Source organism: Vanacampus margaritifer, chromosome 13, assembly GCF_051991255.1.
Source record: "Vanacampus margaritifer isolate UIUO_Vmar chromosome 13, RoL_Vmar_1.0, whole genome shotgun sequence".
NCBI lineage: Eukaryota > Metazoa > Chordata > Actinopteri > Syngnathiformes > Syngnathidae > Vanacampus > Vanacampus margaritifer.
This window is the reverse complement of record NC_135444.1, coordinates 7,549,751-7,568,084: the sequence shown is the minus strand read 5'-3', so window position 1 is coordinate 7,568,084 and position 18,334 is coordinate 7,549,751. Positions and strand designations below refer to the sequence as shown.

Here is an 18,334-nt window from a genome sequence, read left to right as displayed (position 1 = left end):
AGGAAATGGATGGATGGATGGTTTGTATTTCCTAATTATAACAATACCATACCTACACACAATGTATTATACAATATCCTTTTTCTAAATACAAACTCGAATTGCCATTGGCAAGTATTCCAGTTTGGCACCTTTGCAAAATTAAATTCTATATGATATAATTAAACATTATTAATTAAATGTAGAAACAAAAACAAACATGCACACACAAATTAGATAAATAATAATTAAAAGCATTGCAATTTAAACAAAATAAAGTAAGCATAAAAACAAGTATAAAAGTGTCATTAGCAGAATAAACCATCACTGAATAAAATAAAAAAAAACGATTTCAAATGCTTTTAATATGTAATAATTACATTGTGCAAAAATAAACATAAATGTGTACAACTACAGGCGTTGTGTAAATTTACTTATTGTATTTCCTTTCCACTATGGGTAGTTGATAGACTTTTGTTTATTTGGTTATAAGCATAACAATTCCAGCCCTTCCTTTATTGTGGTGGGTGTCATGTATGACTATATGAGCCTTTTAAGGTTATTACAAAATAAATAAATAAATGAAACAAATGAAAAAATAAATAAATACATATTTTTGGGCTACGTCGTAGGAAAGTCAGCCGTAAATCGAGAAGGCCCTTTATATTTATACAGTACTGTGCTGAGCAGACGAATGGACGTCACTGTTGTATTCTGCCACACCAGCAGGTGGCGGACCCACAATTACTTTCTTCTTTTAGCCCTCATGAATGCTCTTGAATCATTTCCTTTGTTTCGTACCACTCGTCTATTACGTCATCAAGTTACGCCCTGTCATTGGAGGCGCTTAATTTTAGGAGTCTTGAGTTTTGTCCACTAAACCCGTCCAAGAAATAACTATATAGATGACAGTGTTCTTTCTACGGTCCATACGATATGCTTCCCCGGGTGGGCAAAGAGTTTGTGGTCCGCATACGGTTCTCGTGGCTGCAGTTGTTCCAGGGCCGCTACCTGCTGCTCACCAACACAGTGAGCGGAGGATGCATGCTGGCCCTGGGTGACTTTCTACAGCAGAGCCGGGAAACGCACAAGGAGCCGACCAGAATCCGAGACTGGAACAGGACAGGTGAGAGGACAAGGGAAGAGCCACCGATGTACCGGATTTGTCATCGGTGACGTATAAACTTGGTCTCAGGCTCAGTGAAACGTGTTGATGCTGTAGTGTAGACATCAAACAAATGAAAAGTCAGACCAAAAATAACCTAGGTGAAGATAAAATAGCACTTTTAAATAGTGATTTCATTTATTAAGGGAGAAAAAAAACAGTTCAAAGCAATCTGGCTCTGTGTGGAAAAAGTATTGCCCTGCTTGTTAATTCATGAATTCACTGTGGTTAATCCAAATTTTCAGTTCATTTTCACTAACCACACTCAAGCCTGATGAATGATACAGATACAATTTTACAGTTAATCATGACCATATTGCGCTGATGTCATCCTCATACTGCTGACACTAAGATCAAAAGTCAAATTAACCCTATCAGCTTTCATAAATTTTCAAAGAGATACATATATTATGCTTTTTTTCCCTTTTCTTTTTAATAACCTAAAACACAACTCAGGCGGCCTAATAACAGGTCTCCATGCCTTTTTCAAACTACCACAAGGATTAAGGATTATAGAATACTATTACTTGTTTTGCTGAAACAAACTGTGGCTGGGCGATACAGCCCAAAAATAAAATCTCAATTTTCGCATTACGATTTTAATCTAATAAACCCAACAAACATGTATTAGATTTCATTTAATCAAAAATTATTCCTGTGCAAAATGTTAAGACAGTTGGTAGCTATTGTAAACATGTCTTGTAAACCACCCATCCAGCATTCTCTGCCACTTGTGCAAAATTGCAACTCACAAAAACATTTGAATGTAACAGAACATAAGAACAACAGCTTTTAATAATCCAGAAAACACAATTCGATTTCACGATTTAGCAAATTTTCAAAATGACGATGCATCAAATTTATTCGATTTATTGCCCAGCCCTAAACCAAAGCTCATCCCACACATATTTCTGAGCCAATGGCGAGTCCAGCTTTTGTGAACATAACTGTGGGCGGAGCTAGTGGTGGCTTCACATAATGTAAACAAATGACTACAAATTCCGACGCACCTGCGAGTCCCCACAAAGGCACCATGAATTCTATTTTCGTCAGCAGGCATGGAATACAATTCCATTGCTACACTGAAAAAATGGGGATTGATATTTACTTGAAAATAATCTAGTAAAGTTTGTTCACATCAGAAATTCTAGTCAAACTCCTTGTAAAATGTACTTAGAATTTCCGAGTGCATCAACCATTACTAAGCTTTTTCAAGTAAATATATGGCTTCCCATACATTTCCGTTTCAAATACAAAATTCTCCTTCACACCCATCACTGTCTGCACGCCGTAGCCCCCACCTACCTCACAGAACTCCTCAAACCGCACACATCAGACAGAACCCGGTCAGGCCATCTGCACCATCTGCGTCCACCCAGAACTCAGGACCCAAGACCATGGGCGACAGGGCTTTCCAGTCTGCTGCTCCCCGTCTGTGGAATGCTCTCCCAAACCACCTCAGAGCTCCACAGATGGTGAAAGTTTTTTTAAATTTTTTTAAAGCTTTATTATCAGAAATAATTTCCAGTTTGAATGTGGTAAAAGCCGGTGACATACTTTCATGAGAAAAATGTCATTTTCAATTGTTGGTTAAGAAGCTGGATCTCAAGAGAGCCTGCACACCCATCAAGTGTGAAATTACACAACCAAGCAAATCATTTGTTGTCCCTCTATTTGTGTGTGAAGCTAATTTGCACAATAACAACCCCTGCTCCACATTAAATCATCCAGTGTTGGTTTTGAACAAGTGACATTCATTTATAATCTAGAGGTGGAGCAGTGAAACTCTCCATTAAATAAAAACTGAAAGCAGAGCTGCACTGAGTTTTATTGGATGCACATATTACCATTAGCTAATAGCCTTAGCTTCTGGAGGTGGGGGAGAATTTGTGTTTGGTGATGCATCCACTAGTCCACAATAGGTATGAGCAGATATTAGAGATTCTGACAATAATCCTTCTGAATATAATAACCCTGAGCAAGAATAACGCGGTATCACACTATATTAAAATTACAGCCCTAAAATGACCTTTTTGAAATATTTGGGTGAATAAAAACAGCGTTATCCCCACTGAACACAATATATTATATTTTTTGACAAAATATAGAATATTTAGTACAGAAGAAAGTTTATATAAAATAAAGATTAAAAATCTGTATACATTTTCTTAGTAAGTCACAGTGTCCCATCAGTGGTGAACTATTTTTAGAAAAGACCTGTGGACTACTCATGTTGTCTTCGGGTTATAATAATAATAATAGATTTAATTTGTAACGCACTTTACATTTGTAAAATAAACCTCAAAGTGCACCGCACAGGCAATAAAAGCACACAGTAAAAAAAATAAAAAATAAATCAATAGAAATCTGAGTAAAAAGTCAAGACTAAACTAAAAACTCAAAATAGAAATTAATCAGGAGAATATGTATTTTTATTATTATTATTAATTTTAGGCTGTTTTTATATGGTATGTTCTAACCTCATCATATTTTTGTCCGTGTCCTTTCTTGTTCCCAAAAGGTCGTATGTTTGTGGTGGGCTGCTCCATGGGTCCAGTGCTGCACTATTGGTACACATGGTTGGACAGAAGATTTGTAGGCTACGCTATGAACACGGTGGTCAAGAAGGTTCTGGTGGACCAGATGATTGCGTCGCCAACACTTGGCATGTGGTACTTTTTAGGTGAGAACCATCGTTTGTTTTTTGCCACGCAGCCGTTTAATTTAGAGGTTTTGCGCCACATTTGGCAACTGCCTGCAATTCGTTTTGCGTTCTTTTCAAGTGTCGGATAAATGTGTTTTATTAGTAACAAACATTTCGCAAGAACATTCTCACTGGTAATACAGGTGAGTAAAAGTGTCAAAGGTTGAGCTCTTGATATGCGTGGGGTAAGACAAAAGACGATATGCTTTCATATCGGAAATAGTTCAAAGGTTGTGTGTGACAAATGACTGACGCTTTGTTTCTTGTATACTTTATAAGAGTTGAGTTCACCTCAAGGGTGCAATTTATCTCAAGCTTGTCTTGATGAAGCGCCTCGCTTACGCACGACTGACTCACAACTGTGTTTATTGCAGGTATGGGGGTCATGGAGGGACGCTCGTTATCCCACGGATGGGAGGAGTTTAAAGATAAATTCTGGGAATTTTATAAAGTAAGTGCACGTGCATGCAGCTTCACAAGGCATCAGTGGAGATGTGACAAGCGGGTCTAGTTTGGTGTGCATTCTCGCAGCTTAAAACACAAACACTGCAGTGCAGGGTGGAGAGTGGAAGGTTTAAAAACCCAGCAATGACTTGCGCTGGACAATCAGTCAGCATTTGGACAAATAGAAATAAAGCTACGAAACACTTCAAAGTCAAGTAAATATAGTGGAATCTCTCAATTTGAACACTTGGGTGAGGAGGAAAAGGACGAGCACAATAGTACAGGAAAGAGATGGAAGAAAATACACAAAATGGCAAAGGCAACCATTTTAGAGTCCACTTGGGAGCGAAAAATTGTTACTTCTTAAACCATGCCGTGTAAGTCCAACCCAAAGGTAGTCTTCGTCTCTTTTGTAATTGTGGAGTGTAATAATTGAAATTGCAGTTAAATTTAGATTAATTGCTAGGAATAAACCGATAATCGGCCCACCGATAAAGGGCGCCGATATTCAGCATTTTATGACTATCGGCCTCTTTTTTTGTTTTGATGGCCAATATATTATTATTTTTTATTTTTGCTCCGACGGACGCTTTTCTCCTCCGTCTGCTCTGAGTCAGCGGCTTTTGACTCTCTGCAACATTGGGCCGCCCACAGCACCATCTGATTGGTTGCTCGTGGAGTGCTAGCAGCCAATAAGCAGCAATGAGTGGCTATTAGCCCGCAAGCTAACCAGCTAGCTTGTGAATTAATGTCTATTAGCCCGCTTTGGCTTGCGGGCTAACCTAATAACCGTTTTTTAGCGGCTATTTGGGAGTTCTCCCTGGGTTAGCGTGTGGGTGAACGGTTAGCCCGCGGGTTATCGCTATTAGCCCGCAAGCTAGCCGGTTAGCTCGCGGGCTAATAGCCGCTAATCACCCTCCACGGAATGTGTGCGGACAAATCTCAATTCTGGTTCCTGTGTAGGAATATCTACAAAAATAAATTGAAGCCTTTCAATTTTTTCTTCAACTTCTGCAAGGTTGGCAGGTGATGCAATGAGTTTGTAGCAACTTTTAAGTGGGTGAATACATAATGAGTAGTGAATTTACACTACAATACCGAAATCAAATTACTTATTTATGCAGGCCTCAGCTTTTCAAAGGATTTTGCATTCAATCGACAAAATGCATAGATGTCAAACTTGAACTCATTTTGACCTATGTTATGTGTAAAACATTGGGGGGAGGGGGGATGCTAATGCTAGGTGACTTTCTTGCAGCAATATTTCCTTCCATAAACGCTGCAACACGTCCATCATGTCAAGTTTCAATTTTATTTGACAGAAGTGAACTTCTTTGCACATTTTTAAAACAGTCATGAGGGTTTGGCCTGCTCAAATATTTAACACAATCGCTGTCAGCTGAGCTCTTTCCCTCAAATTAGCATGTGATCTCACCAAACTAAATGAGGCATGTGCATTATGCTGTTCTTTCACCTTTCATGTCTTACTGTTTGTGCGAGCAGGTTAAAAATTCACTTTACCACATTAAAAAAAGATGTATTCATTTTTGTAGCCCCAGTTTGTGAGGCAGTTTTTTATTGTGGGGAGGGTTGTTGTGCGTCAACATTAGGCGCTGCCTAATCGTCTGGTGTTTGTTTATGCTTATCTGTGTTCCTCCTCCTGCTGACAGGCTGACTGGTGCGTTTGGCCTGCGGCTCAGATGATCAACTTTTATTTCCTCTCACCCAAATTCCGTGTTGTGTACGTCAACACCGTCACCTTGGGGTGGGACACCTACCTCTCCTATCTAAAACACAGAGTAAGTTGACCTTGTAGGAGGACAAAGGGACTTTTATCTTCATGTATATGTTCATATACATATTTTTTTCAGGGGGTGGGGGGGTAATATCCCGAGAAAAAACGTGAAAATGAGCCACTTTTTAAAGTGGCAAATTTGCGAGGAAAAAAAACTCGGAAACTTACGACAAATACACGAAGAGTAGCTATAGTCTAAGGTGAGGATTTATGGGGGTTAATGAGACACTGTTTATAAAATGAAAAGGCAGGATAGAGATTGGAGACGGATTCCTTCTTAATTTAAACTTTAGTCATCATACACGGCAGAGAACAACAACACTTTCTGATCCCCTATCAACACTAACCAATCAGAAGCTAGCATACTTTAGGTAAATGCAAGTGAATGACGGAGAGCAGCAGATTCGACACATCACCTTAGATACTTGTACAAAAAAATACCAAAATGTATGAATGTATAAAGAATAATCCTGTAAACATAAATGTACAAGTAAATATACATTTGAACAAATTAACTCTCTCGCAGTAAGGATCATACACAAGGCTAAATTTTTAGCACACACAAATAAATTGTTTATTCAATCAAACTTAATTTAGTTACTCGACCTTGTGAAAGATACTTTATTAATATTAGTTAAAGCCTTTGGTAAATCACTACCAAATAATGTACAACTTTTTTTTTTTTTTTAATTTAGAGAGAGCACTTTTGTCATGAGAGGCTTTGGAAATTTTATATTGCCAAAATTTCGAACTACCAGGAAGAGTTTTTGTGTGTCTGCATGTGGGGTAAAACGGCTTTTGACTTCCTGCAACATTGGCCCCGCCCACCATCTGATTGGTTGCTCGTGCAGTGCTAACAGCCAATAAACAGCAATTAGCTGCTATTAGCCCATGAGCTAACCAACTAGCTTGTGAATTAATGACTATTAGCCCGCTTTAGCTTGCGGGCTAACCTAATAGCCATTTTTTAGCGGCTTTTTGGGAGTTATCCCGGGGTTAGCGTGTGGGTGAACGGTTAGCCCCCGAGGTAACCGACAAGCTCGCGAATTAGTGGCTATTTGGGAGTTAGCGTGTGGGTGAACGGTTAGCCTGCGAGCTAACAGTTAGCTGTATATCGGCTTCAAATATCGGTTATCGGCCTCCTGACTACCGATAATCTATCGGTATCGGCCCTGAAAAAAGCATATCGGTCTATTATGATGCGTTGCTATGTTTGGTTTTTGGAACATGGCATATTTGCTTGATCTGCTCAAAAACAAAACAAATAAATCTAACTTAAAGGCTTGATCCTCAGGGTGTGAACCTTCACAAAGCGAGACGGCTTCAAAGAGCAAATGCTTAACATCATCTGGTTAATCTTTGCTGAAGCAATTACTATCTCCTTATTTGAAAACCCCACCGAAAAGTATTGACACAAACACCCAAATTGTACGCTGCGTATATTTCTCGTAAGTTTCATATTTTTTTTCTTGCAAATTTGCCACTTTATAATGTCGCAAATACGCTGTTATGTTGTGTGCAGGATGACAGTCAGCCCTCGGAGTTGCTATCAGAGCGCAGTGTGGCAGAAGTGCAGCCGAAAGCTCTGCCACCATCCAAAACTCTGGAGGAGAAAAGCGGGTGGTGAAGTCAAAGACGGGCTGCTCCTCTGATTGTTAAAACTGCTGCAGGTGGACACTTAAAGTTACTTTGCTGGAATACGTTTTTCCATGTTTTTTTAATGGCACTGTACTGCATTCACGATGTCAGGGTATTCAGACGGACATTCCGAGATAAAAAGAAAAGGAAAGGAAAAGGTGGTGACTTCTAACCACCACAGACTGAAGCGCTACAAGAAATACAAAATTTGACATTGGTCACTTTGAGTAAGATAGCATTTTCCTCAAGTGCAATATACCTTTGACCCTTCTCACAATTATTAGTATAACAGCAATATCTGTTAGGTTGAGCTATACTAAAAATGTTCACGTTTCAATTAAACCATTTCATTGACATTAGACACTGTGACTTGAAAAAATATCAAACTTGACACAAGTTAATATTTTTGTTACTTAATTGTTCTACATAGCATATTTGCAATGGAATTGGTTGTCACCGCCTCTCACCCGAAGTCTGTTGGGATCGGCTACAAACAATCCTGTTATCCTGAACTGTGCAACAGGTTTACATAAAAATCATATATGTAACATTGCACTTTTTCAGTGTACCTTATCCACATTGAAATTTTATTACTCTAAAGCATTTAAATGTATTGTTTTCAGTTCAGCATGGAAGCCATGCGTGTGAGAGGCCTTTTTTTTTTTTTTAACCACAGTTCTTTGTTAGTTTGTGTGTGTGCATGCACATAATCGCTGGAAAATAGTGCTTAATTTTCCATCTACATGGTCTCCCTTTCAAGTTGATCAAAAAGACTGCATTTTTTTGGTGATTTTTTTTATTCATGATAATCTAAGACTAAGATGTCAACTGTAAAATTACTGTTTGTTCATTATAAGATTTGGATCTTGTACTGTATGTGTGTGATGCCAAATTTAAGATGCAAGTTAAAGCTAGGGGTGCGACAAACATAATTTTCTAGCCGATCACCAATCTTTTAAAAAGTTTGACCTGCCAATCCAGATTTTTTTTTTTATACCAAACTGCATCTTGTTTTATTGTAAAACATTGAACAATATCTGTGAAACTATAAAAACGGTTTGTTTTGACTGCACCTGATTAATTCTCTCAAATAGAAATGAAAAGCCTATTAGTCATCTCCGAAGAAGACCACTTAGGACACAGATGAGATTGCTGGTTTAGTTTTCAGGGATCAGCCTTACCAAAATTAAGGAAATCGGGGACCGATCAAAAATGTGTATAATTTCCCTTTTAAACTGCCAGGTATGACGCAAAGTATCATGATGCACTCTTGTGACAATGCGACTTCATCATCGAAACTGCTCGATTTATGATGCTTCGCTACTGACAAAATCATTCGTATACAATAATAGGAAAGGTGTTGGCTATGTGTTTTATTTAGATTTTGTAAAATAAAACTCAAAATGATATCAGACCTATTTTGTTGCCCCTATATGGTCTTCACATCACCGCAAAAGCATCTTATTTGTATTATGAACTAACACAAACATTTACTTAATTTCTGGTTCATGTCTTTATTTTTGTTGGTTGACATTTTTAAATGATGCTTCTATTGACTAACCTTGCTCTTGCTAGAAGTATTCTCGCGGTATTTGTGAGTTCACAAACTCCAGAGAATCCATCTTGTTCCGCATCCATTGATTTCCACCGATACGAACCACTGGTGGTTCGGACCAATCGCAGAGCGACATTGTATTTGGGGGCGGGATATGCAGCTGTGACGAAAACAAGAAGCGCCAAAGCCGTGGGAAGAAACAAACCAAACATGGCGACACCGGTGGACGAATACTTGGACGCTGCAATTCATTCTGTGGTATCCGCATATCAACATTGCAAAACCGACAACATCAACTCAACGCCATGATATCAGCTAGTCACAACAGTCGCATGCCAGCGACGACATTTTCATCATTTGCCGTGATTGGTCGAAACAAACGTTAGGTAGACGACACGATTCTGCTTCGTCCAAACAGCAAACAGTGACTATTGATAAGTAAAGTTGCTTTTGGGTTTTGAAGCCAACTTTGGGTACCTCCGTGAGCCAGCAAACTATGCATTTTTATCTTTAAACAGATTTTTCACTTAAATACACCCAATGGCCTCTTCATTAGGTGCACTTGCGCAATTGAATGGGTGTTAATGCTGATTATTGTGTTTTCAAAATGTACAGTCACACCATTTTTAATGATGAACAGTGGACGACAGTGTTACCCAACGTTTATTGAGCTAAGGCACATTGTAAATTTGAACATTTTCACAAGACATCACGGAATGGAAAAAAAGAGAAATTGGAGGATTTCCTGCAGCACACCTGAAGATGGAAGATCTCCAGGCACCATGGTTCGGATTCACTGATAGAGACGACAGTAAAGTGTTTTTTTTTGTGAAGTGCTACTTCTTATGGACTATCATGCTTATATCCTGTTTATGCCTGTGACATCTAATGAATATTATGTAATTAATAAATACCAATGATAATGAGGATGTTTGCTAAGGTGCCAGCTCCAGTGTAAAAGTGTTGTACAACTTGAGGGATGGGGAATAGCATGCCAACACGGCTACTATTCAAACATTGCCGAACAAGCTTCTAGGTTATGCAGTGGCCAAACAGACGTGCAACGCATCCTGCTCTTAAGGATGTGTGTGTGTGTGTGTGTGCGTGCGTGTGCAAGCCTGTGCTGCCAGCTTTTTCCTTTTCCAACATACAGCAGTGATGCATCTGACGGTGCTCATCTCCCTGCTGGCTGTGACCATCAGTCAGAGTAAGTCAGACTTCAACATTTCTACTGGTTAAACATGTGTGCTTGTTTCATAATTTCAGTTGACAGTATGAGTGAAAATCTCGAGTCCTGTTGTTTTGCTGATTTAAGTAAAAAATATTAATGACAGTTTTGCTTAGCTCACTAGAGATGCTTCAAGTTGTCATGTTTTGGTTAGTTTTTGTTCTTTCGGTCATGATTTTGGTTTAGTTGTTCTGGTTAACGTTAGATTTGTGTTGTCATGTTTCCTTTTGTTTTTGTCAGGTTGTGTTGTCTTTGTGTCTCCTTTTGTCTTGTCAAGTGTGATTTCAGCCACTTGTGCTTCCCTCGACCCTTGTGTCAGCAAATCAGTTCCCTCAGCCACTTGTCTTGTCCAGGTGTGTTTCATTGTCTAATTAATGAGTGTGTATGTAGCTTCTTGGTTTCACAGGCCCCGTCCATCCACACGAAAGCCAATTTCAATGTATCCTCACAAGCTTCTTACCATTTAGTAGGGGTGTGCCAAAAACATTTTTTTCTGATAAGAATTGCGATTCTCATTTATTACATATCAAAATCGATTTTATTAAAATTATTTCATACTGTCCTCCCTTTGTTTGTGTGTGCCTTTATTGGGAGCGCTGTTCATGTTGTACCCGATTTGGCCACCTAGGGGCAGTGTGGTTCCACGCGGTCTAATACACTGTTAAGTTGTAGCCACATTAGAGAGTAGAAGGAAAAAGTTACGATCAAGTTATTCCAATAAAAGTTTTGTGGTTTTTTCCCAGCGTGGAGCCGTTCTTTTGAGTGATAAAAGTGCCGCGAGTAGAGCACTAATTAGCATTAGCGAATCAGACTGGACTAGATCATTGCGAGTCCTTGAACATCTATAAATTGAAGCAAAAATCGTCCCCAAGCGAAAATCAACTCTAAATCGAATCGCACACCCCAAAAAATCTGAATCGAATCAAATCGTGAGACATTCAAAGGTTCCCACCCCTACCGTTTAGGCCGTTCGTCCACATGATGGACTTTTGAAACCGGGCTCCAGAGTGGAAAGATTTCAAATCGCGCCCCGTACGCGTCCGTCTGTACACCATATGCAGGATACTCCTCCAGCGATGACGTAACGGTCGCAGCTCGATGACGACACATTGTCGCAGATTGATGACGTATGCGCCAATTCTCGTGTGAATGCGCACGAACCGTCAGTCTGTCAACAACAATGGCGGATAGCCGTGTCGTAGTCGTTTTTGCGAAGCCTCCTTAGCTTGCATATGCTTTTGCAGCAAAATATTTTTGCTTCTGTATTCCCACGTTCAACAAGCGGTGTTGTACTTGAATCACCCGCCATTGTCACTTCTCCTGTGTTCGTCTTTTTCATGTTGTTTCGATACATGCAAAGCCATGTTTGTTCTGTAGATTGCAATAAAGTTAGAAAAAAGTGTCTACGCTTTCCGTTAACTCCCTGTGGCTGTGCTACAGCGCCACTCTAGACTTGGCATATACATTACAGCCGTTAAACGTTCTCAGCGTCTTTTTTTGGACACACGCAAGTCTTGAAATGCTTCTGTGTGTATGAGATTTGTTCGAGGAACCAAGCCGTCTTTGTTTCCGTCTGAACGGGGCCTCAGTCTGTCTCTGTTCATTTTTTGTTTAGCCACGTCACATCTCTTGTCATGTTTATCACTTGACTTTAGTTGTTTTTGTTTTGCCTGCTAGTAGTGCCATGCTCACCACCTTGTTTTTGTTGAATTTAAACCCCCTTTGGACTTCATCTCTGCCTTGCTACACGAGTAATGTTAGAAACATGAGATGATCAAAAAATTCACATTCACTCACATTACATTGAACCAGCAAATCCGTTATTCATTAAATTGAATATTCTCAAATTTTATGACTTAGCACAAGTAATAAATAAAGTATACAATAACCTACTTTGCCACAGTATTCAGAAGTTGTTTGAAATCTGCTGCAATGGGTTAAGGGGCACAAGTGACTTAAAAAAAAAATCAATGATAAGAACAAATCTAAAGCAAATGTGTGTTTCTTTTAAAGGGGTTAATTTCTGGAACAATTATGAAACTGAATTGAAAAACTGTGAATCAATTGCTATGTTCAATAAAATGTTTTAAAAATATCTAGTGCTACAAAAATATATAAATAAAATTAATCTATGAGTGTATATGCAGGAAAATGCATATAATGTATGTATGCTGTATGCACTTATATGTATGTGTATGGGTATAAGCATGCTCTATGTTCCCATGTATGTACAATTTTTGAAAATGTATTATATTGTGATTAGAATAATTGTATGTGTAGGGCTTAATTTTCTCTTTTACCGTTTTATTTTTTATTTTTTGAGTAAGCAATGGATATGGGTTTATAACTTACACTAATATCTGTGCTTTTAAGAAAAGTGCATGTTTTCATTTGCTTTTTTCTCTCTTCATTTGTTTTATTTTATATTTTAATGATATATTATTAAATATAATAATTTATAAGTTAGTGGGGATAGGACTAGATAAATTGGGTGATTCCGGTGTGTGTTAATCGTAATCTACTAATTAGAAGATTTTTCAGTCATAAATAGTCAAATAAAAAGGCAATTGTAAAGATATTTTTGGCCAAATTGTCACAGAGAGCAGCTTTAAAGCTACTGGACGCAGAAAATTAAATTTTGAATCGGTACTGCCACCTGTTGACGAAAAATGAAACACCCTTGTTCGCATACACAATACGCAAATGACGTCACATCTGCAGACAGAGGGCGGAAAATTCGAACCCGAATCCAGTCTGAAAACTATTGGCTAGAGCCTTGCAAGAGTACCCATTGTGAACAGCTGAGGTGTTAATCTACTAATTAGAAGATATTTAATAAAAAGTCTAGTGTAAAGATATTTCTGGCCAAATTGTTACAGATAGCAGCTTTAAGCACTCGCCAGTCAAAAATGTTGAGCTGAGCAATAACAACCCAGAAAATTGAAAATCAAAAGTGTACACTGGAGTCTTGAGTGGGTGTGACATTTGTTTGCAGATTCGGAATTGACTAACTTTAGGAATAATGTATATAATGTTCATTTGCAGGCACGAGCTTCTCTCCAACAGTTAAACAGACACTGGTGAGCGCTTTAACAAAAACAAACAATGAAGGTTGGACCAGTCACAGCACACAGCAGCGAACAGTTCCTCCGACAGGGACATCGCAAGCGTCAGCCCAGCCTCCGCAAACATCCAACAGGATACAGGAGCATGACACTGCGGTTGCCAGGCAGACTTCCAAAGAGACAACACCTCTTCTATCGACAATCTTTGCCTCGGCTGTCGTCACATCTCACCAAAAATCAACCAGCCAAGGTCAGTCTACTACATCAAGAAGTGAATGAAACACTTGGGCCGCCATGGACAACTTTTCCCACAGAAGACAGACAGTACAAAATGTTATGTCATCTTTAGGCTGTTTTCAGTTAAAAACAACCATTCATCCATTAATTTACCATATGACTTTTAAGTGACACAGCCCTAAATCATCCAAATGATGTATTTCTTACCCTCTCAGCTCTTCCTCAACTTTTTGGTGAGGACGACTTGAGGGCCAATCCTGGCCTTGTCGCCATCATCACCATCTTCTGCATCGTCCTTGCTCTCCTGCTCATCGTGGCCACAGTCAAATGTATCCAGTCACCGAGTTCCGACTTTGAGAGGCTTGAAGATGTGCCCATGGTGAGTTTGAAAACATTTTTTGTTCTCAAAATGCTTTTTTACAGTCCCCGGTTATTAACTGTGACTACCAATCAAATTTTTTTTCTGCTATAGCTTTAAGAGATAGATATACTCCATCGAACCTATCCCAGCTGCTCACAAATTTTGGCATCGTACAAACTGGATGTCAATTTGTTTGCATGACCTCAAATACCTCAAAATTAGGTGAGATACAGTATGTCGGTACAAAAAAAGCAAGCTACCTTTCAAGACTTTTTGGGAAGATTAAAGAGGAGTTATCCAGCTGTGCCTGCGAGAACCATTGAGGCACTGCATGGAAATGTTTACCAATTTGACCTGACGTGATGTGATCACACAAAGATGATGCCAGGAGGGCATCCCAAGGAACATGTTGGGGGCTTTTAGCCTCTAGCCTCACTAGATTAACGTGTAATCGCACATCCACAGCAGTAGGTGGCAGTGGTGGTCATATTGTCAGACTGCGCGCGGGGAGTATTGCACTTACAAAAATGTTGTAGACAAATGGTACTATTTAAAGTTGTGGTAGAGAGTTGGTGGCACAAAATATTTTCTTCTTTTTGAAGGGGTGTACCAAAAAATTATTCGGGATGGATTAGATGGATGATGGATGGATAGATGGGATGAATGGTGTGGATGGTGTGAATGGGATGGACAGATAGATGGATGGATTAGATAGATGGGTAGATGATAGATGGGATGGATGGGATTGATGGATTGAATGGATAGATAAATAGATAGATAGATGGTTTAGATCAATGGATGGATGGATGGATTAGATCAATGGATGGGTGGATTAGATCGATGGATGGGTGGATTAGATCAATAGATAGATAGATGGATGGATGGATTAGATCAATAGATAGATAGATGGATGGATGGATTAGATCAATAGATGGATGGATGGATGGATGGGTGGATTAGATCAATAGATAGATAGATGGATGGATGGATTAGATCAATAGATGGATGGATGGGTGGGTGGATTAGATCAATAGATAGATAGATGGATGGATGGATTAGATCAATAGATGGATGGATGGATGGATTAGATGGATGGATGGTGGATTAGATCAATGGCTGGGTGGATTAGATCGATGGGTGGGTGGATTAGATCAATAGATAGATAGATGGATGGATGGATTAGATCAATAGATAGATGATGGATGGATGGATTAGATCAATAGATAGCTGGATGGATGGATGGATTAGATCAATAGATGGATGGATGGATTAGATCAATAGATAGATAGATGGATGGATGGATGGATGGATTAGATCAATAGATGGATGGATGGTGGATTAGATCGATGGGTGGGTGGATTAGATCAATAGATAGATAGATGGATGGATGGATTAGATCAATAGATAGATGATGGATGGATGGATTATATCAATAGATAGATGGATGGATTAGATCAATAGATAGATAGATGGATGGATGGATTAGATCAATAGATGGATGGATGGATGGATGGATTAGATCAATAGATAGATATATGGATGGATGGATTAGATCAATAGATGGATGGATGATGGATGGATTAGATGGATGGATGGATTAGATCAATGGATGGGTGGATTTGATCAATAGATGGATGGATGGATGGATTAGATCAATAGATAGATAGATGGATGGATGGATGGATTAGATCAATAGATAGATGGATGGATGGATGGGTGGATTAGATGGATGGATGGATGGATTAGATCAATGGATGGGTTGGATGGATGGATTAGATAGATAGATGTAGAATGAACCCTAACCCTAAAAATGATAATACTAATAATAATCTGATAATAATGATGATGATAATACCAAATACTCCTTCCTACATCTGATTGGAACCCCAGATTACTTTGTGAGCACTAAATATGTCAAAATGACCAAAATTGCCCGAAGCACAGGGAAGAAAAAAAAGGGAACATGGGGAAACCAGAGGTCAAGTTGTTGCTATTTTTTGGTTTGTCTCATTAGGCGTCACTTGCATGATTTGTTTGCCAGATACGATAATACAATGAAGAACGTATTCTATTTTGCGTAAACTGTTACAATGTTACAATCTCGCCTAGGGAGCCATGATGTCTTTGTGGTTTGCATGTCTTCATCACAGTTCTCATATTTGGGGTTCAAATCTCAGCTCCAGTCCTCCTGTGTGTACGTTGCATTTTTGAGCATGTGCTGCACCTCTCCTCCTGTCACCTGGGATAGACTCCAGTTCACCGGCAACCCCCATTAAGCATGATAAGCGCTGTGGGAAATGAAAATGTTGCCTAACAGTACATGCAGTCAACAATGATGGCTTTTAGCTGCAAAACTGATTTGAATTTAAAATAATAGAAATTTATGTATCAGATCGTGTTTGCTTTTAAATTTGTTTTGCCCCTCCACTAAACTCATGGTGCTCCCCGTGCAGAGGCCACCATGAAGCAAAGGGTGATATGTCTACTCTGGAGCCAAATGTGAATGAATGGTGACCGTTGTGGCGTGACGAGCTCTACAGGAGAATTGAACACCCATGACGGGGAATGAAAAGCTGGCATTCAAAACACATTCGCGTCATTTGTTCCCCTTCGCCTCTGTGGCTTTCTGCTTACTCTTTTACGTCAACAGGAAAGCCGACTGGATTGTTGTGCTTGAAAAAGTCAGAGAAGCAGGAAAGGAGGAGTGTTTGTGTTGAGCTTTTTTTGTTTTTGGAAGCATTGCTGCCAAATCATTCATTGGTTTACATCATCATCAACCCCTGGGGTTCGATCGAAGCCAGGTTAAGAACCACTGTACTGGATCAAATTGCATTGCGTTAAGTGTACCTAATGAAGTGGCCGGCATTGTACGTCCACCTGCAGTGACCTGCTCATATGGGTACAAACACTGACTCTGCAAAGTGAGGAGGTGATGATTAGCAGATAGGCTTAATAAATGACAGCAGAAGTGACAGTGAGGAAAGCGGCGGAATGTAAAGGTTGCCCGAAGGTCGCGTAGTTGGAGGTGACTTTTCGTGTCTCGTTGGCGTCAAAAGAAGCTGCCAAGTTTAGTGGAAGTGTCATCATTTGCATTTCCTGTTCACTCACTGTATCGTTGCAACATGACTGATTGTGTCATTAAAATGCTGAAGTGAGAAAGAGGGGAAACTATAATTGAATTTGTTGCAGGTGAAGTTGAATACGAATGTACATTGTAATTTCTTCCAGACAGCCAGCAGAGAAAAGAGAGATTGTTTACTGTTGAAATGTTCATTTCCAAGCAGTTCAATTTGTGCCCTATCAGTTGACGGACGATTGTCGGCTATTTTGAATGGCATCAAATGAAACCATTAAATGCATGACGCATACTATCCTTTAGGATCAGTTCTACTTTGCTTTTTTTCTCTTCTTCTTCCCAGGACAAAATGAACGAAGGATCTCCATTTGCTCGCTACTCTAAATGACTTCTACGACTTCGAGAGCGTTGCCGTCAACGCCTCCGCCTCCAGTCTGCACGTACAGCAATTCACTACCAGGGATTAATAAATCAGCCTCTTCTTCTCTTTTTCCAAAAGACAATCAGTCGCTTACCGGCACTGTATCGTCACAATGTCATTGCAAGAACAGCTAAGCTACGTGATGGCCGATTCCTCCGTATTTGTGGATCTGTAAAAGAAAATATAAGCATTTAAAAATCTCTTTCGTGTCACCATAACTCAGCTGATAATAGATTTGTGTTGGGATTTTTGTTGTTGTCTATTTCATCATTTTTTGCACTTGCTGATTCAAGCGCATTTTCTGCCACGTAACACTATTGTCCTCTCTCACACACCGAAGTTTCCTGTGAATGACTCATCAGCATACAGCAGCTGTACGCACGCTCGGATGGTAAGGGTCAGGGTCGCTGCAACATGACCCACATGGTTTTGTGCACTTAAAGACTTTTATCAAATGTAACCTTGAAGAAATACATGTCACATGAGTTACTTGTTGTCTTTGAATAAAATCCTCAATACAGTTTGTGAAATAAAAACACTTTGGAAATCCCATCCATTCATAATTTTCTATAGTGCTTCTCCTTATCCCGGCTGTCTGTGTACACCCAGGACTGGTCGCCAGCCCAAAAGAGAACTTGATCTTTTCCTTTTTTTTATACTGTCTAC

The 18,334-nt window shown here is 39.4% G+C and overlaps 2 protein-coding genes across 2 annotated transcripts; both read left to right on the top strand.

The window, feature by feature from the left end:
- Positions 1 to 700: 700 nt before the first annotated feature.
- Positions 701 to 9,143, top strand: mpv17l2 (MPV17 mitochondrial inner membrane protein like 2). The gene is made up of 5 exons (XM_077584917.1): positions 701 to 1,105; positions 3,666 to 3,827; positions 4,223 to 4,299; positions 5,963 to 6,091; positions 7,610 to 9,143. The coding sequence occupies exons 1-5, from the start codon at positions 916 to 918 to the stop codon at positions 7,712 to 7,714; spliced, it is 663 nt and encodes a 220-aa protein (XP_077441043.1). The 5' UTR covers positions 701 to 915; the 3' UTR covers positions 7,715 to 9,143.
- Positions 9,144 to 9,448: 305 nt separating this feature from the next.
- Positions 9,449 to 18,220, top strand: cist1 (colon, intestine and stomach enriched 1). The gene is made up of 5 exons (XM_077584918.1): positions 9,449 to 10,091; positions 10,434 to 10,487; positions 13,554 to 13,823; positions 14,026 to 14,189; positions 17,591 to 18,220. The coding sequence occupies exons 1-5, from the start codon at positions 10,043 to 10,045 to the stop codon at positions 17,633 to 17,635; spliced, it is 582 nt and encodes a 193-aa protein (XP_077441044.1). The 5' UTR covers positions 9,449 to 10,042; the 3' UTR covers positions 17,636 to 18,220.
- Positions 18,221 to 18,334: the final 114 nt, after the last annotated feature.